The 25,212-nt window shown below is 51.4% G+C and overlaps 1 protein-coding gene across 1 annotated transcript in view; it reads right to left on the minus strand.

The window, feature by feature from the left end:
* The window catches only part of LOC144752974 (E3 ubiquitin-protein ligase TRIM39-like), a 411,520-nt gene extending 386,588 nt beyond the window's left edge, over window positions 1-24,932 (minus strand). The window contains exon 1 of the mRNA XM_078640783.1: window positions 24,516-24,932. Within this exon, the coding sequence (XP_078496909.1) occupies window positions 24,516-24,932 (417 nt within the window). The remainder of the gene's footprint in view (window positions 1-24,515) is intronic.
* Between the last annotated feature and the right edge of the window lie 280 nt (window positions 24,933-25,212).

Here is a 25,212-nt window from a genome sequence, read left to right on the forward strand (position 1 = left end):
TATATGCTCTTTGATAACTTAGTCCTAGGCCGTGGGGCTAACTATGCTTCTGGTACTGATGGTGTCGCACTAGTAATGCTGATGGGATGGCCGCCGGTGAGGCCTGGAGATTGGATTAGGGGGATGGTCGGGTGGGAGACGTGGCATACTAGAGTGATGGGGTGTGCGGATGGGGAGCGGAGGGGGGCTTGGCTGCATGATGTGGGGGGAGAGCTGGGGCCCACTGACAAGGTGTTAGAAGTGAGGTTGGAATTAATGGGTTCTTATGCCACTTAGTATAGGTACGTGGAATGTGAAAGGTCTGAACTCCCCGCAAAAGCGCCAGAAAATTTGGAAATACTTGAATGATCATCAACTAGATGTGGTGGGCCTCCAGGAGACCCATTTAGCGCGCAAAGATGAGCTTCGACTCCGGCACAGACATTTCCCCCTCATTTACAGGTCATCTGCCTCTACGAAACACAGGGGGGTGGCTCTTTGGTTCCGTGCGTCCCTTCACTTTCAGCCTACAGGGATGTGTTGTGATAAAGAAGGCCGCTGGTTGATGGTCAAGGGTCAGCTGTATGGTAGGCTGTGCACTTCTGTGGTGGTGTATGTCCCCAATACGGGACAAAATAGCTTTCTCCAGGATCTGCTGCATAGAGTTGGGAACTTTGTTGAGGGGCACTTGTTTCTGCTAGGGTTTGGAACAGGGAAGTGGATAGCTCCCGCACTCGAAGATCCGACACAGGTGTGTTTTCCACTGAAACGCAACGGCTTGTGGGTGAATTGGGTTTGATTGATGGCTGGCGCTCCCTGCACCCACAGTCCCGGGATTACACCTTCTCCCATGTCCACCATTCCTATTCCCGCCTAGATCATGTCTTTTTGAGCCAAGCCCTCAGGGGAGATGTCCGCGATTCCAGTATTTTTCCGCTATCCGTGTCTGATCATAGCTTGCTGGTCCTTGGGTTACACTGGTCGGCGAAAGGAGACGGACTACGTAAATGGTACTTCCCAGCCGCGCTTGTCCGAGGCGACACGTCCTGTATGGGGCTGCGGAAGGCAATTCGGGACTTTTTGGCCCTTAATCCTGTCTCGGATACGTCCGTATTCACTACCTGGGACGCATGCAAAGCCTCACTGAGAGGCACCTGCCTTGCTCTCAACGCGAACCTTAACAAAATGAGGAAGGAAGCGTTAGAGGCAGAACTCGCTGCTTTGGAGCAGGCGCACAAATTGAACCCGTCCAGATTGACCCTTCGCCCGCTGACAGCTGTGAGGGGGAAACTAAAGGCTCACTACAATAACCGTGCAGAGTTCATCCTGCTGAGGCTACGGCACCTCTCGTACTCACAGGAGAACAAGGTGGGAAAGCATTTTGCCCGGCAACTCCGGGACAAGAGGGAGAGGGATTACATCGGGGTATCCAAGATTCAACAGGTACCCTGCAACATCGAGTTGAGGATAAGGCGACCCTTTTTGGCCACTTTTATGCCGCACTTTACGCGTGGGATACCCTCAATCATGAGGCTCAAAGGAGGTATCTGGCCGATCTTCCCATACCCCAGGTTTCTGGGGAGTGGAATGACCTCTTGGCTGCCCCCATCTCCAGAACAGAGGTGCTGGATGCTATTAAGGCCCTTAAACTTCATAAAGCACCGGGACCAGATGGCTACACCGCTCTTTTCTATCAGACGTTCGCAGCGGAGTTGTGCGACTATTTGGTCTCCCTCTTTAATGAAATGGCGGACTCTGGGAGAACTTCGGGATCTATGGCTGAAGCTGTAATCTCCGTCATTCCCAAATCAGGGAAGGACCCGTCCAAATGCTCCTCATATCGCCCGATAGCCCTTCTCAATATTGATGCTAAGTTATACTCCTCTATCATTGCATGTAGACTCCAGGACTTAATGCCGGCCCTCATTCATCCGGACCAGTCTGGATTCATCAAGGGCCGGCAGACCCATGATAACATGAGACGGATGATTCACCTGATAGAAAAGGCCAATAGGTTTCGCATACCGGCGGTACTAGATGGCCTTGACGCGGAAAAGGCCTTCGACCGCGTGGATTGGGGATTTATGTTCCACACCCTAGACGCCTTCGGCTTCTCGGCTAAGTTCATATCAATGATACGGGCAAACTACAGCGATCCCCGCTCTAGAGTAACAATCAATGGTCACCTGTCCGCCTTTTTCTTGCATTCCCACGGGACGAGACAGGGCTGTCCCCTCCCCCCCCTGCTCTTCGCGCTAAGCATTGAGCCGTTGGCCCTGGCGGTGAGGGAACATGAGCAGATCCGGGGTCTCCCCTTTACCGGTGAGCAGCATAAAATCTCCCTGTTTGCGGATGACGTTTTGTTATCCGTTGGGGACCCGGCTCACTCACTCCCACACATCCAAGCAGTACTGTCTTGCTTTGAAGGGGTGGCCGGTCTCAAGGTCAATTTTGAAAAATCATATATCCTCAATCTCATGCTTCCTCCTGCTGAGATGGAACGAGTGCGGCTACTTACGCCTCTGCCGTGGGCGACCACCTCCATTTTATACCTGGGAGTTCGGCTGACACCCTCCATAGGGTCGCTGTTCTCTGCGAACTTCCCCCCGCTGCTGGCGGCGGTGCGGGCATACTTGGATCGTTGGAAGCCAAAGTATATCTCGTGGCTGGGTAGAATCCATGCTCTAAAGATGGTCCTCCTCCCCAAATTTTTATACCTCTTCCAAGCTCTTCCCATTCCAATAGACGTAGACTTCTTCCGGCGCCTTAAAACCTTGATACTGCGCTTCATCTGGCAGGGGGGGTCGAGCGCGGTTCTCCTTCGCTACTCTACGACGGCCGCGGAAGGAGTGGGGGGTGGGCTTCCCCGATATGCACCTGTACTACAAAGCCGCGCAACTACGGGTTCTGGTGGAATGGTCCCAGCAACTCTCGGAAAAACACTGGCTACACATGGACAGGAGTGTCGCAGGGAGGTCAATTTGGGACCTGGCTTGGAAACCCAAGGTAGATAGGCCCAAGAACGCCTACATCAGTACGCCCACTGGCACCGTCCTAAAAGTCTGGGACACGGTCTCTAGTGATGATCACTGGACTACGTTTCCATCCCCTTTTACACCTATACACTTCAACCCGGCTTTCCCACCGGCGATGCAGGAAGGCCCTTTTCAACTATGTAGAGAGGGAGGCTGTAGGGCCCTTACACACTTGTTCCACGGATCTGCGCCGCTCACTTTTACCAATTGTATGAGGGACTATGGGGTCCCGGCCTCTGAGCGGTTCCACCACATCCAGCTCCTCCACTGGGCTACCTCGTCGGGGGTTGGTGGCGCAGCCACGAGACCTCCAACCCCGTTTGAGGCCTTCATCCTGCGGACCACCACCATGAGGGGTGCGATTTCCTTCCTGTACAATTTGCTGCTTACCACTGATGTGGCTCCCCGTCCCCACTACATGGGGCACTGGGAGGAACTTCTCGGGCGGGACATTACGGATACAGAGTGGTCGGGCCTCTGGCGGGACATTGCAGCGCACAATCACTCGGTGGATCTACGGGAGGCCCACCTTAAGACCCTAATGGATTGGTACTTGTACCCATCCAAGTTACATTGCATTTTCCCAGCCTCCTCAGACAGATGTTGGAGGGGCTGTGGTCTGCTGGGAGACTTCCGCCACATCTGATGGGACTGCCCGGTCATCCGCCCATACTGGGAAGAGATTCTATCCCATATCAAAGAAATTCTTTGCTACCCGATAGCTGACTCCATGGCCCATGTCCTGCTGGGTCTCCGTGACCCAGCTCTCGAACATCAAACAAGAGCGAACAAACAGATCTTGTGGCTCTGTCTCGGAGCTGCCAAACTCACCTTGGCTGCAGCCTGGAAGAAACCAGACGCCCCGGCAATATCCCTGTGGCACGCGAGACTGTGGAGATTACTGAGTGTGGAGCGAGTGGCGGACATCTTCCTGGGCAACTTCAAAAATTTCCTGTTTTGCTGGGGTCCTTTAGTCCGCATTCTTTCAAGGGGCTTACCATCAGCGGTCTGCCCATCCACAGTGCGTGCTCTCCACCTCTTTCAGATCTAACCGTAGACCTATGAATGTAGGAATGACTGTATTTGGTTGTCACCACCACCAGGGGGGTGGGCAGGGAGGGGGGGTTGGGTGGGGCAATTTGGTTACGTTAATTGTTGCGACGCCCACAGGGCACATGGAGGCCACGGAAGTTTTCTCTTCTGTTTTGCACTGAGTCACTCGCCTTGGTTCCACTACCTTTTCTTTGCAGGGCTCTACCCCTCCGGGATTCTGGAGGGTAACTGACTTCGAATACTTTTCTTACTGCCCTCAGGCACTGATTCCTCAAACTGAACTGTGGTAACTCTCCATGATGCCTCGTTTATGCTTTATGCCTCTTCAAATGCCCCCTGCGTGGGAAGCAATGCGGACTGTCGCTTGTCTTATATCTCTGTTCTTTCCGCAAAATAAAAATAAAATTTTTACAAAAAAATAAAAATGTGCGTGGTTGTGGCAGCTGGTGACAATGTGCGTGATTGTGTCCACATGAACTGTACGTGATCCGCACTTGGTAGAGAATTCGAGCAGCCTACTATATACTCGCCTATCTATCCCTGCGGGATAGAATAGTCGAGACATAAAAAACAAAAACACAAGGAAGGTCATACTGAAACCTAGCGCCTTGTCAGACTTAGTTGTTGGTGTGCAGTTGTTTTTTTGTTGTTAAAATCCAGCAGAATAATTACTTTCTGAGGAATGGTAGGAGGAACAATTCTGACTTGCAACTAGGAGGTATAGTCAGAAGATAGATTCTTGTGCACTCCAGCAAACATTGCAAAATGTATTTCTCGTGTTTGCTTTTGTGTTTTTTGTGCAAAGTATTTGGAATGAACCAAAATACTGAAAGCACAAGAACTGGGACGTTTACTTTTGGGTAGAAAATCAAATTCTTCGAATGCTCAAGATGTTGCATGTTTTTTCTTGCCCCACAGTGTCAATTTCTTTTTCTCGGCGTCTAGGACGCTGATTGTGGGCCATAATGAAACTATTTATGTTAAATGCAGCGCATAACAGTGCTGAAATGAACAGGAATCCTTTCACAAAGGCCCTCAATCAGCATCCAGACGCGCTCTATTTAGAAATAAAATTAAGCAAGTCGGAAAGCATGACGTGTAAAGCACTTGCTGCATGTCTTTTCTCAATCGCGAGAGGCTGCGGGCTGATTGTGGGAATTTCTGAAAGTATTCCTGTTAATTGCAGTGCATAATGGGCGCTGTGATTAACAGGAATACTTTTCTCTTGTTTCCCTTGTCGGACTGATGCGAGCGACGCTTGGAGAAATTGGGTTTCCCTTCTGGTAAGTGCACACAACCCCATTCGCTCTCCCTACTTTATTATATCTCGCCCCACCCCATCCCCGGCCTTCGCTCTCTTCCATTGACCATCTGTCCCCCGTCCTTTCCCCTCCTCCTTTCACTCAGTCATTCCATTCTTACATCTCCTTCATTCACCACTGCCTATCACTCTTCTGTTATTTTCTTCCCTTCTCTCGCCTCTATCAGTTCTCTTCTTCTCCAGACCTTTCCCTCTTTGCTATCTCACCCCTCACTACTCTCCTGTCCTCTCCTCCATTCTCTTCATCCGTTCTTCCTCCAATGTCCCCTCTCAGTGCCTGTAGGTGGCATTTGCAGCTGTGTCGTTTATGTCCTGTGCCTGGCAGCTCCTTACACAGTCTCAGATAATATATATATTTTTTTTTATTCTATGCCTTTATTTCTACAATGTCTGTTACTGCACGCGACCCCACGTCAGTGGCCTGCATATGTACCCGGGTGCTGTGTGAGCAAAATGTACACTTCACAGCCTCTTACAAAATTAGTTTTCTTTACCTCCTCACATGCAGTTAGAGTTTCAGTACCATCCGTCCAAAGGTGAAATGTATCAAACAGTTTAAGACCAGTAGATGTTGTAGCTCCCAGGATAACGTACGTGCTTCATGGCTTAATACTTATAAGGTCCCAAAGGGTAGACCTATTGGCTATGCCAATGCTTGTTTGTACTGGTTCTTGCCTAGAAGGATCAGAATCCCTGGTCCATGGAAACAAGCTTCATCACTGGCACTTACTGCGACTTGACATTGTAAACACTTTATGCCTAACGCTTGGAAACGGATAGACTTGACACTAAAGAAGAAACGTTGTCCCAGAGACATTTTCAAACAACACAGAACCAAGTGAAAATATCTAAGCTACCACGTTTTACAAATGCAATAACCGTGTATGGAGCCCTGACACGGCCACACTCCAACTAGTCAACAACACCCTCCTCCTCAACGACAAGAATGACCCCAGACCTCCTGGACCTCTCTGCAGCCTTCGACACAGGCGACCAGCTGGCCCTGATCAATGCACAAAAAACACGATGGGATTTCTAAGACACTGTCTTGAAATGGTTCACATCCAACCTCGCCAACTGACACCAGTTCATGCAAATAGGTTCCACAAGATCACAGTAATGCCCTGTCTCCTGCAGAGTACCTCAGGGCTCCATCCTTTCTCTCATCATCTTTAACCTGTCCATGGGATCTCTCTGATCCATCCTTACAGACAGCAGCATCAAGATCCATCAATATGCAGATGATGCCCAACTCTACCTTAAATATCCTCATCCAACGACATCCTCAAATCCTGCCCTGATCTCATCCAGTCTTGGATGTCAACTAATGTATTAAATTTAAACCCCACAAAGACTCAACTCTTCCTGTTTGCCACCGGCTCAGAACAGCCACAGACTTAAGCCTGGGTCTCCAACAGAAACCTATCGGTCTTTACCCCCCTCGACACAGACCTCTCATTAAAGCAACACACTGAAAGAATGACAAAGAATGCCAAGAAAGCTTGATTCCAATGTCCTCTCTTGAAGAGGTGGTTTCTCCTGGAAGATGACCTCAGAACAAACGTACAAGGCCTCTCCCATGGGGCAGAGACAAGGCCCTGGTCAATGGTCTCCCCAACACCACCCTAGCACCCCTGAAAGACAGCATACATGAAGCGGCGCCGCTCATCAAGGGCTTGAAGAAATCATAACACCTGCGCATTAAAAGACCTACACTAGAGCCAATAACGGAGTGTTGGAAGGGGGGGCTCTCTGGATGGCAGGGGTAGCTACCACTGACCACCCAGGGACCCTCCATCTCCAGGAACGTTGCTGAGCGCTTGGAGTCCGACCCTCAGAGAGGGGGGTAAGGAATTCGCAGCTGTGCACAGTAAGTTCTCGCCACACCAGAGGGACACCACACCAGGTGAAGGTATGAATAAAAGGTCCTTTATATCACAATGGTTATCAAACTCACACTGTACAAGAATACACTCTATAAGCGGGTAGGGGTACAGGGACTTCTCCAGTCACGGAGGGAGTGAGGGACAGTACGGTGGGGCCGTTACTTGGGCACGAGGTATCCAAGGTGGGGCTCGGTTCTTCTGAGCCGCGAGAGTAGCGAGGGTGCTGCCGGCTCACAATCCTCGAGCCACGGGGGTATTGGTCAAATGGCAGGAGCGGAGGGTACCAGCGTATGGCTCTCAATCCTCGAGTCGCGGGCTACGCTGATACTTCCTGTGCGGAACGTCCCAAGTATCCAGCCCGCCCTCCGTAGTCTCAGGGATCCGCCGGGTAGTAGGTTTGTGTCGGCCCACTGGCTAGGCTCGCACTCCTTTGCGCCGGGGGACACGCTGCTGATGTCGGTGCGGGGCGTACCCCGTGTACGACTCGCACTCCGGGGCTTACTACTTCTCTTTGGGTGGTCGGTGCGTGTCGTACCGCAGGCTCGGCTCACACTCCACGAGCCGCGGGACACGCTGCTGAAACCTGTGCGGGGCCGGGTCAGGCCCGAGCCGGGACCAGGTCCGCAGTGCTCGAGCAGGGAGGATAGTGCGCCTTTGGGATGGAGAAGAGCTGCGACCACGTCAGCAGGGTTCACTCCAGGGTTACAAGTCCAATTCTTCCGATCCCCCTCGGGCGAGCCGCGATCCAGTCAGCAGGGCTTGCTTTGGGTTCCTGGGGAGATCTTCTTCTTCTTCTTCAAGCACCGGTGGAGCCGCGACCAGGTCCGCAGGGCTCGAGCAGGGAGGATAGTACGTCTTTGGGATGGAGAAGAGCCGCGACCATGTCAGCAGGGCTCACTCCAGGGTTACAAGTCCAATTCTTCCGATCCCCCTCGGGCGAGCCGCGATCCAGTCAGCAGGGCTAGCTCTGTGTTCCAGGGGAGATCTTCTTCTTCTTCAAACACCGGTGGAGCCGCGACCAGGTCCACAGGGCTCTCTGAGACGACCGGATGGAAAACGAACCCCTGGCAACAGACGGGGTCTCCAGTTATAGTCTTTTTCTTCTTTGAAGTCTGGAGCTGTTGTGGGTGGGTCTCTGGTGCCCCGGTGGTGATTGAGGGCTTCCTGCCAGCTGGTGTCCTGGCCTCTTTGAAGTCTTGCCGCCGGGTTTGCAGACGACCAGCGGGGAGTGATGCCAGCCCCAGGGGAAGGCAGGAGGTGCGAGCGAAACCACTCCACCCCCCTTCTTTGGGAGAGTCTCGCTACTCTCAGCCGGGCATGGGCCGTTTGTTGCCCAGGTTTCCCTCGGTCCTGAGCCCTGCGTGGGGGTTATGGAATCAGGAGTTCAGGAACGGGTGAATCTCACTAGGCTGTCTCTTGTTCTGCTCCAGGGCTAGGAGTCAGGAACCCGGGGAATCGGGAGTGCTATGCTGGGGTCTTCAGGGGGTTGGTGAGGGCGAAGGCTAGGGTTACATCTGGGGGGGCCTCGCATGGGGCTGCTGTGGGGCAACGGCCATCTCGCCTGAAGAGGGGGGTTGTGCGCGTGTGGGGGGGCTAGGAGAGTAATGTAAGGGACCCATGCCAAGGATGCCAGGTTTAACACGCGCCCCCCCAGCTGAAAGGCAGGGACTACCCATCCCCTTCGGAGTTCTCCTCACGGAGGCAGAAATATCGGGACAGACCGTTGGCGTGGTCGGTGCCAGGGCAGTGTTCTACGGTGAAATCCATCCTCTGGAGGGAAATGGACCACCGCAACAGTTGTGGGTTCTCTCCCCTCATTTGCATCAACCATCTGAGCGGCTGGTGGTCAGTCTGGACCCGGAAGTGAGTTTCGAATAGGTAGGGCTGCAGTTTTTTCAGGGCCCAGACCACCCCAAAGGCCTCCCGCTCGATGGTGCTCCACCTTTGTTCCCGGGGTAGTAACCTCCTGCTAATGAATGCAACTGGCTGGTCTATGCCCTCCTCATTTAACTGGGATAGAACTGCCCCTATGCCATGCTCGGAGGCGTCTGTCTGGACAACAAATTCCCGGGAGTAGGCAGGGGCCTGGAGTACTGGGGCGGTGCACATGGCGGTCTTCAAGGTGTCAAAAGCCTTCTGATAGGTGGGAGTCCAGTGCACCTTCTTAGGCTGTATTTTGGCGGTCAGTTCTGTCAGGGGTCCCACTATGCTGCCATATCACTTGATGAATCTCCGGTAGTAACCGGTGAGGCCGAGGAAGGCCCTCACCCCTGTCTGGGTCGTGGGGGGTTCCCAAGCCAGGATGGCGTCGATTTTGGGTTGGAGGGGCGCCACCTGGCCGCTCCCTACCTGATGCCCTAGGTAAACCACTGACCCTTGTCCAATCTGGCACTTGCTGGCCTTGACGGTGAGCCCGGCCCGGCGCAGGGCCATCAACACCTCCCAGAGGTGTCGCAAGTGTTCTCCCCAGTGGGTGCTGAACACCGCAATGTCATCTAGGTATGCGGCGCTGAATTCTTCCAGCCCCGCCAGTACCCGGTTGACCAGTCTCTGGAAGGTGGCAGGGGCGTTCTTCATCCCGAAGGGCATCACCTGGAATTGGTAGTGCCCATCGGGGGTGGAGAAGGCGGACCCCTCCTTCACCCCTTCTGTGAGGGCAATTTGCCAGTACCCTGAGGTCAGGTCGAAGGTGCTGAGGTAATGTGCAGCTCCCAGGCGATCAATGAGTTCATCTGCTCTGGGAATGGGGTGTGCATCCGTTCGAGTGACCGCGTTGAGTCCACGGTAATCCACGCAGAACCTTAGTTCGGGGGTGGTACCCGGGGCGGCCGCCTTCGGGACCAGGACCACAGGGCAGGCCCATGGACTGTCAGAGGACTCCACTACCCAACGGGCAAACATTTTGGAGACTTCCTCCTTGATGCAGGCCCGCACTCTGTCTGGGACGTGGTAGGCTTTGTGCCACACAGGGGGGCTGTCTCCGGTGTCTACATCGTGGACACACCAATTTGTGACACTGGGGACCAGGGAAAATAGGTCAGAGAACTGTCCCAATAACTGGCGACAGTCCTTATGCTTTTCAGGGTTCAGTGAGGGGGAGAGAACCACCCCCTCCACTGAGCCATCCTTTTCTTGCGCACACAGGAGATCGGGTAGAGGCTCGGTTTCCTCTTCCACTCCATCGTCGGTGGCTAGGAGCATGCTCACCTCAGATCGCTCGAAGTGGGGCTTGAGGCGGTTCCCATGGAGGACCCTTAAAGGGTTCCTTGGTGACTGCACATCCACTAGGTAGGTGACCTGGCTCTTGCGCTCCACTACCTTGAAGGGACCGGTCCATTTGTCCTGGAGAGAACCGGGGCCATCACCCATACCTGCTGACCAGGCTGAAACTCTACCAGAGTGGCATTCTGGTCATACCAGCGTTTCATTTCTTCCTGACTAGCTTCTAGGTTCGCCTCAGCGAGTTCCCTGAATTTCCGAGTCTGATTCCTTAGGGCCAGGCTGTATCGGAATACATCCTGGGGAGTGTTCCGGGGGGCTGTCTCCCAACCCTCTTTGACTAGGCTTAGAGGTCCTCGGACGGGGTGACCATAGAGCAGTTCGAAAGGGCTGAACCCTAAGGATTTCTGGGGAACTTCCTGGTAGGCGAACAGGAGGCAGGGCAGGAGGATGTCCTACTTCCACCTTAGGGGCTCTTCGAGTCCCATGATCATGCCCTTAAGGGTCTGGTTGAACCCCTCAACCAGGCCATTGCCTTGGGGGTGATACGGGGTGGTGAATTTGTAAGTCACCCCACATTCCTGCCAAAGGGACTTCATGTATTTGGAAATGAAGTTGGTCCCCCTGTCGCTCACTACCTCCCGGGGGAATCCCACCCGGGAGAATATCGCCATCAGGGCTCGCCCCACCACGGTGGCAGTCACGTTCGGAGGGGGATGGCTTCGGGGTACCGGGTGGCATGGTCCACTAGGACTAGGATAAATCTGTGACCCATGGTGGTTCGGGGATCGAGGGGTCCCACATTGTCGATCCCTACTCGCTCAAAGGGTATACTGACTGGAGGGGGGCCTTGCACCTTCCCCCACTCTTCCCACTTGCCTGGCATGTCTGGCAGGACTTGCAGTGGGTTTCTACGTTTTGACGCATCGGGGGCCAATAGAAATGGGTGACCAGCCGGTGGAAGGTCTTATCCTGTCCCAGGTGTCCGGCTAAAAGCACGTCATGAGCCAGACCCAGTAGGAAGCCTCTGAAGCGGAGGGGTACCACCAGCAACCGGGCTGACCCCAGCTCAGCAGACTTAGGCTCGCTATACAAGAGGTCATTTTCCCAGTAAATCCAATGGGACCCGGCCTGCTGCCGCTCTCCTATGAGGGAGGGGCTGGTGGTCTGTTCCTGCCAGAACTCTTCCCTGGTAGGTCCACCCTCTTGTTGCCACTCGGCCAATCCAGGTAGGTCACCCAGCTCCGCGATCTGCTCGCTGGCAGGGCCTAGGGCCTCCCCTTCAGGGTTTGCCTCCTCTAGGGTGGTGGGACTGGGGGGGCTGGTTGCCCGCACTCCCCCTCTCCCCCCTCCAAGGTGGGGTCTTGGGCCACTCTCCGGCTCTAAATCCTCTGGAGCACCCATCCTGGCCGCCATGGACCGGGTGGTGACGCACACCCACTCGGGCAGTCCCAGCATTCCCTGGTGAGCCTTCCGCTCTACCTGGGTCCACAAGAAACTCTCGAGATCATTGCCTAGTAAACAATCCACAGGCATGGTGGGCTGGACAGCTACTTGTAAGGTGCCTGAGACTCTCTCCCCCCCCCCACCCACCCAAAGGGAATTTTGGCCATCCTGCAGAGACTCTCAGAATTGTCTGCTGAAACGACGGGACAGAAGACGTGAGGTACAATTTGCTCTTCAGAGACCAAGTGACAGCGGACAGCCGTGACACTTGCACCGGTGTCACGGAGGGCCCCTACCCGGTGCCCATTGATGGTCACCCACTGCCGGTATTTCTTAGTGTTGGCCGGCAGTGGGGCTCCGGAGACCATTTCTCCATCCCCTAGGCAGACTAGGGACATCGCTACGGGCTCCCACTCCTCGGGAGCCTCTAACTCCTCCTCTAGGGCGACAGCGGCTACCTGGTGGGGGGGGGTTGCCCGAGATGACTGGCTTTTTGTAGAGGGGACATTGAGCATCACTGGCATAGTGACCCGGTTGCTGGCACTTATAACAAGATTTGGGGTTCCTGAGCCCAGGTCGGCCTGGGGGGGCCCGTGACTTGTTCCTGGTGGAGACTGTGAACTCTGCTGATGGTTTCCTTGGGGGCTACGTGGGGGCCCTGGTTGGGAGTCCCTCTGCCTACCTTGGCCCCCCCTCCTCGCTGTCGGGGACCCTGCCCACTCCGGGCTTAGTCTCCCACTGGACCCCTGGGGACCCACGGGGTATTGGTCAAATGGCAGGAGCGGAGGGTACCAGCGCATGGCTCTCAATCCTCGAGCCGTGGGCTACGCTGATACCTCCTGTGCGGAACTTCCCAAGTATTCAGCCCACCCTCCATAGTCTCAGGGATCCGTCGTGTAGTAGGTTTGTGTCGCCCCACTGGTTAGGCTCGCACTCCTCGAGCCGGGGGACACGCTGCTGATGTCGGTGCGGGGCGTACCCTGTGTACGACTCACACTCCGGGGCTTACTGCTTCTCTTGGGTGGTCGGTGCATGTCGTACCGCGGGCTCGGCTCACATTCCACCAGCCGCGGGACACGCTGCTGAAGCCGGTGCAGGGCGTACCCTCTAAGCACTGGTACGGGGCCGCGTCAGGCTCGAGCCGCGACCAGGTCCGCAGGGCTCGAGCAGGGAGGATAGTGCGCCTTTGGGATGGAGAAGAGCCGCGACCACGTCAGCAGGGCTCACTCCAGGGTTACAAGTCCAATTCTTCCAATCCCCCTCGTTCGAGCCGCGATCCAGTCAGCAGGGCTTGCTCCGGGTTCCAGGGGAGATCTTCCTCTTCTTCAAACACCGGTGGAGCCGCGACCAGGTCCGCAGGGCTCGAGCAGGGACGATAGTGCGCCTTTGGGATGGAGAAGAGCCGTGACCACATCAGCAGGGCTCACTACAGGGTTACAAGTCCAATTCTTCCGATCCCCCTCGGGCGAGCCGCAATCCAGTCAGTAGTGCTTGCTCTGGTTTCCAGGGGAGACCTTCTTCTTCTTCAAACACCGGTGGAGCCACGACCAGGTCCGCAGGGCTCTCTCAAACGACCGGATGGAAAACAAACCCCTGGCAACAGACGACATCTCCAGTTATAGTCTTTTCCTTCTTTAGAATCCGGAGCTGTCGCGGGTGGGTCTCTGGTGCCCCGGTGGTGATTGAGGGCTTCCTGCCAGCTGGTGTCCTGGCCTCTTTGAAGTCTTGCAACTGGGTTTGCAGACGACCAGCGGGGAGTGGGGCAAGCCCGGGGGGGAAGGCAGGAGGTGTGAGCGAAACCACTCCACCCCCCTTCTTTGGGAGAGTTTCGCTACTCTCAGCCGGGCATGGGCCATTTGTTACCCAGGTTACCCTCGGTCCTGAGCCCTGCGTGGGGGTTATGGAATCAGGAGTTCAGGAATGGGTGAATCTCACTAGGCTGTCTCTTGTTCTGCTCCAGGGCTAGGAGTCAGGAACCCAGAGGATTGGGGGTTCTATGCTGGGGTCTTCAGGGGGTTGGTGAGGACGAAGGGTAGGGTTACATCTGGGGGGGCCTCGCATGGGGCTGCTGTGGGGCACAGGGCCATCTAGCCTGAAGAGGGGGTCGTGCGCGTATGGGGGGCTAGGAGAGTAATGTAAGGGACCCACGCCAAGGATGCCAGGACTAACACGGAGGAAAGATGGCGGCCGTGTGATCATGGACCATTGGCACTCCTTAGGATCCGAGTTCCTCACGACTGGCTGCCCCGGACTCGAGTCGGAGCATGCCTGTTGGCTTGCTGCTGTGTCCTCTATCGCTGCTCTTCTGCGGGTCACAGACAGACAAACATCAAGCTGTCTGTCTGTCTTAGATGCGTTACGCCGTCTCACCGAGCTGCCTGGTTGGTTGTTCGTGGAGCTGTGCCCTGGGCTTCTCTGAAAGCGGGTCGCCGCTCGCTGAGATACTGTACATCAAAGATGCTGCCGAAATCCACTAAAACCCTGGGGGTCGAGGCACTGGACGAGCACCCGCTGTGGCTACAGGACTACAGAGCCAGAGTGGCGAGTCACTTGGAAACTCTGGCACTGGGAAAAAAGCTATAACTTTAAAGTATGCGGAGCAATAATTAAATTTCTGAAAAAGCCGGCAACTAACACGGATGGAGAGGTTAGACAACAGCCTCAGAAGAACTATAAGCATACGGTACACAAGATGCGTATGCAAACCCTCCGATTTTGACTGGGGGACTGCCATGGGCTGTGCAGAGGGCACTCTCGATAGAATTGTAACCATAGGAGCTAAATTATGTGTTACAAGCCAGACTCCCCGCACCGCTAAGATGAAAGAGGGTCGAGGTGGGTATGACGGGGGCACAGTTGGCCAAGAACAGGGGTCTCCAGGATCTAGTGCCTTCAAAGCTATGCAACAGGTAAATGACAATGAAGTCTCAGCTAAGAAAGAACAGAGGAGAGAGCAGCGCTCGACAAAGGCGGAACGGGCTGAAGCAGACTCCGGCGAATGATTATTTTCGCTGTCAGATCACTCTACTATCTTTGGGGAAGAGGAAATAGACCCAACCAGACACCACACGATGGAGAACTCACTGGACAGTATCTTAAGTGACGGGGGCAGCCTGGATGAAACTCAAACATCGCAACCAGAAGGAACAGGCATGGGATTAGAGGGCACGGTAAGAAAGTAAAACAAGTATTTACAATGCAATGGTTTCGCCTTTGCAAAAGTTAGAGCTATTGGCATTGTAAATGACAATTTTTTCTATTTAGTTGTTGGTTTTGAAAACAGATAAATAAATGGCATTGTCATTTACATTGCCAATAGCTTAATCTATCGCAAATGTGAGACCTATTGTACCCTACTGGACGAGCTCAGCAGACAGCAATTACTACCACACACACACACCCAGAGCCACACACACCCACCTAGAGCCACACACACCCACCCAAGAGAGCAAGCACAGCGAGGGTGTGGCGGAAAGCCTAAAAATCGCAGGAACGCCCACGAATCTGCTCGCAGAATGACGAGCAGATCTCTCTTCCAATGGCTAGCCTCCATTTATGGAGCTAGCCAATGGAAAGAGAGGGCGGGACAACACACACATACTGTAAACATTAGATTTCGCCTGCGCGAAACGCTGCTTGCGCAGCTTTCGACAGGCGAAACCTAAAAATATTATGATAGGACCATGAGCTGTGGCAGACTGCGGTTTTAAAAAAAAACATGAAGTGGAGGGCAACATGGGGCGCATGGATTAGTGGGGCAGCTAGAACAGTAAAAGCAGCACACAAATGAGAGAGTGGGTAGGAGGGACTAACATGTAGCGCAAGGTGGGTATGGAGTGAGAAGCACAGAAGAGAAAAAAAAACATGCACACTGATGGGAGCGATTGAACAAAAAGGAAAAAATGTGTTTCCTAAGGTGACCAGTGGAAGGGTACAAGTCAGCTAAAAAGATAGTAAAGAGGTTATCACAGGAGAGCCCAACAAGAAGAGGCAGTGAATGCATTAAATAAGAAGGGAGCTAATATCAAGTAACAATACATTCAACCAAAGGGTGGTCTCTAAGCCCACTAACGGTTTTTGTACTGGTCCGTGATTGACTTTCGCCTACAGATAACTAAAAGATACGTGGTATGTGAGACCTAAAAAATAAAGTATCAGTAGCAAGTAAATTCTTAGCTCACCAGACTTTAAAAATATCTACCCGATGAAAAATTAGAAGAAGCCTTTCCCCGACTGTATGGATTCAACTACTGCCCATTTAAGTTACCTTCAGGGAGTAGTGGATGAATAAACTGATTTTGAACATTGGTGTAATGCATCACCGTGTATGTAAGGTTAAACTGTAGACTAGGTTAAAGAATGGGTACCTGGAGAGCCAAATTAAAGGAATTAGATTAGTTGGTCTAAACCAATTTCGACTTGAGAAACAGTCTGTTAGAGCTTGACATGCAAGGGGGTGGTGGGAGATATCTATGCAGTAAGCCTTCAGTCAACCATAAGGGAGCACTCGCCATGCATTCGCCATACAAAAGATTACAACTCAATGACATTACTGTTTTTATTTTATTTATTTTAAAAGTTTTATATAGCACTGGCTAGACCCGGCGGTATCAGAGCACTTTACATGAGATAGGACATAGGACTGTTCCATCCAACACAGTAACAGCAAGGGCAGAGACTTGCCAGGTACTGGTAAGCAGTTGGCAGTATAAAGTCACCATGATGTACCCACTCTGCTACATCTTAACAGGACAAAACGCGACACTGAACAGTCAAGTTCCTACACCACAATGAACTGCCAACTCTGAAATTGCCAAAAGCAAGACATCGCAATTATCCTGTGCATTCCAGTCCATTTCTTAGACTTTCCTAGTCAACAAGCAAGTTACATACATACACGACTCTCAAACACACTTACCTTGCTCTTCTGCATGTCCGGAGTTGTTAGCATTTCGATTTGCAACAATGCTCTATATTAACACTAACATTCATAAGGACTGCTACACATCTATCTACGCCATCAACCGAGCAGACATTCTAGAAACTAACCCCTTGCCCATCCCTTGAAAACTTCTCCTAGAAACTTTCACAGAGCAATGCCGCTTTGTAGTTTTGAGTCGCCTACATAAATACAGAATTTTTTTTCCTTCTCTGGTTAAATTTTGGTATTTCATAGCGCGACGGATCACTCGGAGGGCCATCTTCTAAGACTTTAAAGTTCCGCTAGATTTCTTTCAAGCCCCTCTTCCTCTCTCAGGTCTTGTGACTATTGGCAAACTTTAACTTCCCAACGCAGTAAGCAACAAGCATGTGCACAACTGTGTCATTTTGTGCATTCTATAATATATTTTATGTACCAACTTCACAACCTTGAATAGAAATACACAGCACTGGCTGAACCAACAATGGTGACTACTAAAACTTTCAGCTAAACTGAACGTTATCATGCACTGGATTTTTCACAATGCACTAATATGCCAGGCAGTGTGCTCCCTCCACTCTTCAACTTTAGTCTTTCTGCAGCTCTCATTCCCACTACCATGTATGAACACAATCTATACGTGACCACACCACTGACAGTGCCATATTGAAACAGTGAGCACATCTGATAAAAGGCTTACCAATTATAACATTTTGAAAACCTCTGTTGAAATACAGCCAGGTTTTTAACAATCAACGCAACATACCACCAGATAATAAACAGCATGGCCGGAGGTACGGACAGGTTTAAAGTTGGTAGTACATACTCCTGAACAATACAGTCACCATCTAGCAATAATAGGCCGGGTCAAGTAATTGATCCCCATGCATTAGGAGGCGAGTGGGAGAGGCTGGTGGTTTAACTTACTCTAGAAGCTCCTCGATTCAGCTTCCTTACCCCCTTCTGCACGCTCACTGGCTTCCATTGGAGGACAACAGGTCTTTTCACATGTTATTCATTGTCCACTGCTTTATCAATTGTATTGATCTGATTTTCACAATCAGAACTATCAAACTCTCCCCTACAGTCAGCATTCCAGTAACTTAGAGCTAAATAATGTGCCTTGCTTAAACAGACTTGTTGATGGTGCTTTCAGGAGACACTTTGAATCTCTCTTACACTGTCCTGCGCGGGAGCCAGGCACATCACGTGATCCTGGGCAAATCACCTGGTGCATGAAACGTGTTGCTTCCCATAACATAAGTGTAGCTGTAAAAGGCACATTCACCCCTTGCCTTGGGTTGTCTTTGTTGCTTAATAACAGAGGTGTATTGTTAACCCCTTCACAGTGCTCATTTTATCGACCTTGAAATGATGAAAGGCTGAGTGGATCCGCCTGCATTCGTACTCGAGAGTAGTCCTCACCTTGTCCATCACCGAGGACTCATCGGTACACATCCCAGAGCATCTTAAACAACCCTGTGTGTGCCGAGGGAAGGGGGAGGTACACGTGTTCAATGAAACCATTTCCCACCGATTCACAGAACTAAACGACTCGCACGTCTTCAGAATCTCAAAACTGATCTCTTGACAAGCCTCGATCAGTAAGTAACGCAACACTGAGTGGCAGGTGCCCACGACTCCCTTATCTTGGAGTTGCACGGCCCAGAGGCAGAGCTCCATACCAATATTTAAGCAGAATTGACCCATATCCTACCATCCCAGACCACCTCAGAGGTGTCACAACTCTAGATATATCTGTCCCGCATGCGTTGTGTCTCTTAAAGCGCCTCGAAGCTGGGCACACCTCAGTGGCACATGGAAGCGCTGTAGCGTTACCACACACCACCTCAGCTACTGTATGAACTCCCTGTGCCTGGCTAAAAACGCCACTGTGTGACTACGTACTGCCCCGTTCAGTCCAGCCAGCGCCGAATCATTCTCCAGGTGCGGGCAGTCGAATCCACAATTCGTATGCCCCAATTCCAACAGTAGATTCACAAACTGCATGAAGACACCTCTTGCAGTCAGCACAGTGCCAGAGCCTCAGTATTGTATAGAGGGAAGGGCACAAAACACGTGGGACAGCGCGCTGTGAAGCACCCCACTACCGTGCCCCTGCAATGATATCGGCGGTCTTTCAGGTACTCCTCCTCTTGTCGGTATACTCCATGCGCAGCCCACACAGTCCCACTGCATCTCAGCCTCCAGGCTCCCGCATCAGACTGCGTGTTTCTCTGTGCCCCCTCATATGCGCAGCTTCCGATAGGTGTCTACGAGTCCCTGCAGTTGGCCCCTCAGTCCCTGCGCCTTGATGCCAGCAGCGTAGCCCAGTCCGCACTCCTCCAACTCACACAGTCCGCACACCTCCAGGGTCTCAACAGAGCCGAGGGGGAAGGGCGCAGATCACACTGCACGGCGCTCATGCAAGTCTGTGCGCCACTCTATTTTTGCACTCCTACCATACTGCCCATGTCTCTGCAGGTGTCCCTCTCGCATGCCACAGCTCACAGGTTTGGAATCCACAACTCCGCAAGACCACTGCATCTTGTTGGTATCGCTTTCACCAACCTCCGGGCACCATCTTGCAGCTCCTCTGCCGTCGAATGCAGTCGGACCCCAGCCGAAGTTTCAGGGACCGCAGCGCAAGACCGTGTGTGCCTGCCACCGCCCGTCACGGCCCACTTTCGTGTGGCGAGCGGGAGGGTACGGGAGTAATTCCTTCGGCGGTTCCGCGAAGCCCCACATTCGGCCGCGCTCTGAAGCCCTCGTCGTCTCCCCCCTCCGGGCACTCCACGCAGCAGCAACAACCAGACTACACTTTCAATAGAAGTTACTTGCAAAATAAATTATTACAGCGGGGCAGCAACGAGACACACAATTAAAAAAATGTAAACAATATGCATCTTACCTGAACGCAAATATAAACAACATTGCAGGATGACGGACGCCTCTGTTTGCCAATGGCTAGCGTCCATTTATGGAGATAGCCAATGGGAAACAGAGGCGGTCCGAACATCCATACTGTTGACAAACGTTTTCGCCCTGGGCGGGGCACTGCTTTGCAGTGCCCTCGCCAGGTCGAAACCTAAAAAGACCAGAGCATACCAATCTTACCTAAAATATTGTAGTTTTTTCAGCACAATACCAGTGGAGATTAGTAAACTCTGGCTGCAGAAACTAGAATCTATCTGTGTGTTTCTTGTAGGGGTATAAAAAGCCTAGAAGGGCTCTTAAATATATGACCGTGCCAAGATTACGAGGTGGGTGGTCATTTCCCAATTTTACCTCTTATTACTGAGCATGTGAGATTCAATATATGGGGGGTTTATTGACTGGAGAAACAAGGGGGAGTGATGTCATAGAATATCCAACTATATATGAGATGAAGCTTGGAATTGAAGCAAAACGATGATTTATGAAAACATTGGAGCCACGCTATTACAAGAAAACTAGATTTAAGGTATTAAGAGCGGCCTACAAAATATGGTCTCAGTTTAAGCGACGACTGGCGAGTCCTAGAATAAATGTTTACACTCCGGTCTCTGCGATCGACCTACTGCCTACTGCCTTCAAGACTTAGTGATGGAAAGATGGCAACAGAAGGGTATTTATTCAATAGGAGATCTATAGAATGACAATCCGCTATGCTCATTAGCAGAACTGCAGGAGATGTTTGACTTGCCAAAGAGAGTTTTTTTTTAAATTCCTACAGATTAGGGACTTTCTATTAAAAACGAAAAATGAATTCAATGCAATAGAGAAGATCCCTATCATTGAGGCAGCCAGACTTAGCTACAGGATAGGGGCCATATATGATCTATTGGTTGAGATACAAAAAGTTGATTTAGAGGCTCAAGACTAAGTGGAGTACAAGGCTAGATAGACCAACAATATGTCTTAAGGACTCTTTCGAAATGTGCGAAAAAATTCTATTAACAGCAAATTTAAAGAGGCATTTTTTTTAGACCGCTTTCAATTTGTACTACCCTCCTGTAAAATGTCTAAATGGGGACCTGAATTTGATGGAAAATGTAAACAATGTAGAGCTGATCAAGAAGAGATTGTGCATGTTTTACTCATGTCCTCAGCTACTACCTTTTATTAAAGGAATAGAGACTTTTTAAAATCATATTACCAAAAATGCTATTAGCTTCACTTCGGTAACAATTTTTTTAGGTATTGTAGATAGCACAGAATCTAATATCAGAGGTCATGAAGAAATGTACCGGATTTTCGTTTCCCTCTGCGATAGCATGATTATGTTTCGCCTCGGATTGACTGAAACCTGACCACCCAAACATTTGTATTGTGGCTGAATAGGTTCATCTCTATATATAATATGAAGGTCGGCTTATACAAACTTAAACTAGATCCCCAGTAGACCAAGCACTATCACCCAATATCTTGCCTCCCGTGGCCCTCCAAAACTTTGGAGAAAGACATGCATCTGTAATTGATGGAGCATCTGGATTCCAACAACATCCTGGACTGCGCACAGCATGGCTTTAGATCTCGCCATTCAAAGGAGTCAGCATTGTTTATGGCAACAGAAGAGATCCGTAAGGTGATGGAAGGAGGGGGCAGGGCGGCTCTTGCCCTCCTTGATTTAACGGCTGCATTCAATACCGTAAACCATGCGGTGCTGCTGCGGCAGTTGGAATCAGTGGGTATTAGGGACATAGCTCTAACTGTACTTACGTCCTTTCTGGCCTCCAGGGCACAACTAATTCACTGGGAGGGTCTTCAGTGAGAAGAGTTTTACCTTCCATGTGGAGTCCCTCAAGGATCAGCCTTGTCCCAGACTATGTTCAACCTGTACGTGACACGACTAGCTAGATTAGTAAAAGACCATGGTCTGATGCTAGTGTCGTAGGCGGATGACACCCAGCTTGTGGTGTCAGTCACGCAAAATGTAGACATAACAGCTGCACGATTCCGCAACTGTGTTACGGCGCTGAGGACTTGGATGAAGTCTAATTTTCTAAAACTCAACACCGAAAAAACTGAGGTTGTTGAGTTTGGTCAAAAACCCTCAGTATGGAACTAACTATGTCGGCCCCCCGAAGCTGGCACTTGCCCTGTCCCTGAGTCCAAGGCCAGTAACTTGGGTTTCCCGATAGATAAAGACTTAACACTTGCCCCACAAATCAATCAGGTCACCTCGGCTTGCTTCTACACGATGACAGTCCTACGAAAAATACTGATGAACAACCTTTACAACGAAACTTTTACAACGCACTACCATTACAACACGGTCATTACAACGCAAACCATTACAACGCATTGCGCTGGGGGGCGCTCTAGGATAGGGAATAAGTTTAATTTACTATCCAACACCTTCCCTAGTGTCCACGGGGACTGGAGTTGGAATAGTAAATTAAACTTTTCACTATCCAGCACCCCAAAGCGCTATGCGTTGTAATGGATTGCGATGTAAAAACCGAGTTGTAAAGGCATGCGTGGTAAAAGTATGTGTTGTAACGTCATACATCCAAAATACTTCCTTTCATTCCTTTCTCGCTGAGGAAAACAGTAGTAGGAGCCTTGGTTATGTCAAGAGTTGATTATTGTAATGCATTGTATCTAGGAGTGGGGGCAAGACAGTTCTCAAAGCTTCAGTCACTACAGAATGCGGCTGCTAGACTATTGCTGGAGTTACCTAAACATCGTCCGACGTCTAGCGGTATCAAGCAGCTACATTGGCTCCCAGTTCGACAACAAGTGGACTTCAAGGCCCTTTGCTTGGTGCATAAAGCTCTGTATGGAGGAGGAGCCGCATATCTTAGCCCCCTCTTCCGTCGGTACATACTAGCACGTTCCCTTAGGTCAGCAAATTCAGAATTGTTATGTCTCCCCAAGACAAGAAGAGTCAGATGGGGAGGAAAAGGCTTTTCATTTCCTGCGGCTAAGCTTTGGAACTCCCTCCCCATACATATGCGGCAACAACCCAACAGGACTCTATTCAGGAAAACGTTGAAAACCCGGTCTCCAGGATGCAGGGCTTGGGACCATGAGGGGTGAGGTTCCCATGTGTGCGGTGATGGGGGCCACAGTGAAAGTGAAACGCTTTCTGTTGTAGGGTGGATCAGTCTTGGTTGTAGTCAGCGCCTACAGTCACCCTTCTCTTCGTAGCATCCCCACCACTCCCTGCTCCTCACACCCCCACTGCCCCCGCCCTCCATTACAATGTTTGTAAGGGGCCAAGGACGTTTGCCTTGACTATCTATCCTGATGGAAGGAGGGATTGTGTCTGGTTCACTCTCAAGTTCACTGGTTCCCTCCAAAGGTCTGGGGCTAAATATGAATCTTATTGGACAGGTGGATTGAACTATCCTAGGACATGATATAAACTGTCCCCTTTTAACTTTATGGAGATCTTTATGGGGGGCTTGTCCTGATCACCCCGAGCCCAGTCCAGGGCTCAGCACCTTGCGGTGAGGAGGTCGAATACGCTGAGCTCCCCCAGACCAGGAGCCTGAGATCGCAGCCCCCCCGACGGTCATTCATCCTGTGAGGGGTCCCCAAAGCCGGCGAGCTTCAAACAAAGCTACAGGAGATCCTCACTCTGTGCCCAGTGATGATGTAAGTCTAGCGCCTGGACCCTGCACTTCCCTTTGTGTCTGATGAACCCTGTATTGCTGGGGAGTCATCTACACTGGTGCCCTTGTGAGCCTGTGCGCTACACCCTGTATTGTCTCATCAAGTCTTCTGCCACCGACAACTCACACTGCAGTGCTACATGAAATCATTTGAGTATAATGCAAGGTCCCAAAACACCCACACACATCCCTTCTGATCCTCTGCAGCCGCCTCTGTGGCTCAAAGTATACAGCCCATGATCTCAGCGCTCTGACAGACACACTTTGTGCTCTTTTGCAAGTTCTTATTAAGCCCTCATGGTGTCTATTCACTTACAGTCCCTAAACACCAACAAACATACCTTGTATTTTTCTGCAGCCTACTCTAGGGACATATAACGCTCTCAAAACATAAATTGTATCCTCTTAAAGACTTAACAAGTTTATTCAATTGTGAATCGTGATCGTCCACACACATACCTTTTGCTCCTCTGCAGCTTCTTCCTCTGTGGAGCTTACACTGCCTTCACTTGTGAATCGTGAACACCCACATACACTCCTTGCACAGACTTCTCTTTGGGGTCCACGGGTGCATTATAATCCATAAACATCCACACACATAGCCTGTGCTCTTCAGCAGCCTCCTCTATGGACTCTTCTGTGCCTTGTGATTCCCTGAACACCCACAGACACACCCTGTTCTCCTCTGCAGCCTCCTCAATGGCATACACAGGGAGGGTGACCAGATGACTCCATGCCACCGGGACAAACATTTCCATTTCTATACTTTTGATTTAACGCTGCATCACATATCAGTGCATTCTGGGAGTAGTAGTCTTGGTTCATTTTACTTGACCCTATTGCTTCAACACACCAGATAAATAAAAAATGATATTTAAAAAGCTAAATCCAGGAATGGAAATGTGTTGTCCCATTGACATAGCGCCTTCTGGCCACCATATACAAAGAGTGACTTGTTCTCTGAATACTCACACACACAGCTTGTGATCCTCGACTGTCCCTTGGTGTGTCTCACCAAGTGACTTTGTGATCCCTGATTGCCCACAGATGTACCTTGTGCTCCTCTGCAGCCTCCTCTACAGGACTTGCTGAATGAGTTTTATGCTCCTTGGACTCCCGGCACACCAAACACATCATCCTCTGATCCTCTGCACAGAACAGCAGCTGTGCCTGGTTATGTTTCTCGCACAGATTCAGCTCCGGGGGCTTCACGGGGGGCAAATGAAGCTGTTTTGCAATTTCCGCCACGTTCCCCAGTTGCCTGTTGGGTCGGAGGTTTTTCCTACGAGATATCTCCCTGCACTGTGGACAGGGGAAGTTTCCATCTCTCCCCTTCCAGCTCTGGGTGATGCAGGAGCGGCAGAAGTTGTGTCCACAATCAATAATCATCACCGGATCAGAAAAATATTCCAAACAGATGGAACAAGTGGCCTCTTCCTGGAGGTTCCCGAGCTGAGCTGCTGCCGCCATGATGCAGAAATACCGGAAGTGAAGGTCAGTTTCAGTTTCTCTCTCTTTATGAAGTGGGTGTGTCTGTGCGTCTGCCCCTCTCTGTGAGCAGTGGGTGTGTCTGTGCGTCTGCCCCTCTCTGTGAGCAGTGGGTGTGTCTGTGCGTCTGTCCCTCTCTGTGTGCAGTGGGTGTGTCTGTACGTCTGTCTCTCTCTGTCTGCAGTGGGTGTGTCTGTGCGTCTGTCCCTCTCTGTGTGCAGTGTGTGTGTCTGTGTGTCTGTCCCTCTGTGTGTGCTGTGGG

The sequence above is a fragment of the Lissotriton helveticus genome, chromosome 5_1, assembly GCF_964261635.1.
Source record: "Lissotriton helveticus chromosome 5_1, aLisHel1.1, whole genome shotgun sequence".
Lineage (NCBI taxonomy): Eukaryota > Metazoa > Chordata > Amphibia > Caudata > Salamandridae > Lissotriton > Lissotriton helveticus.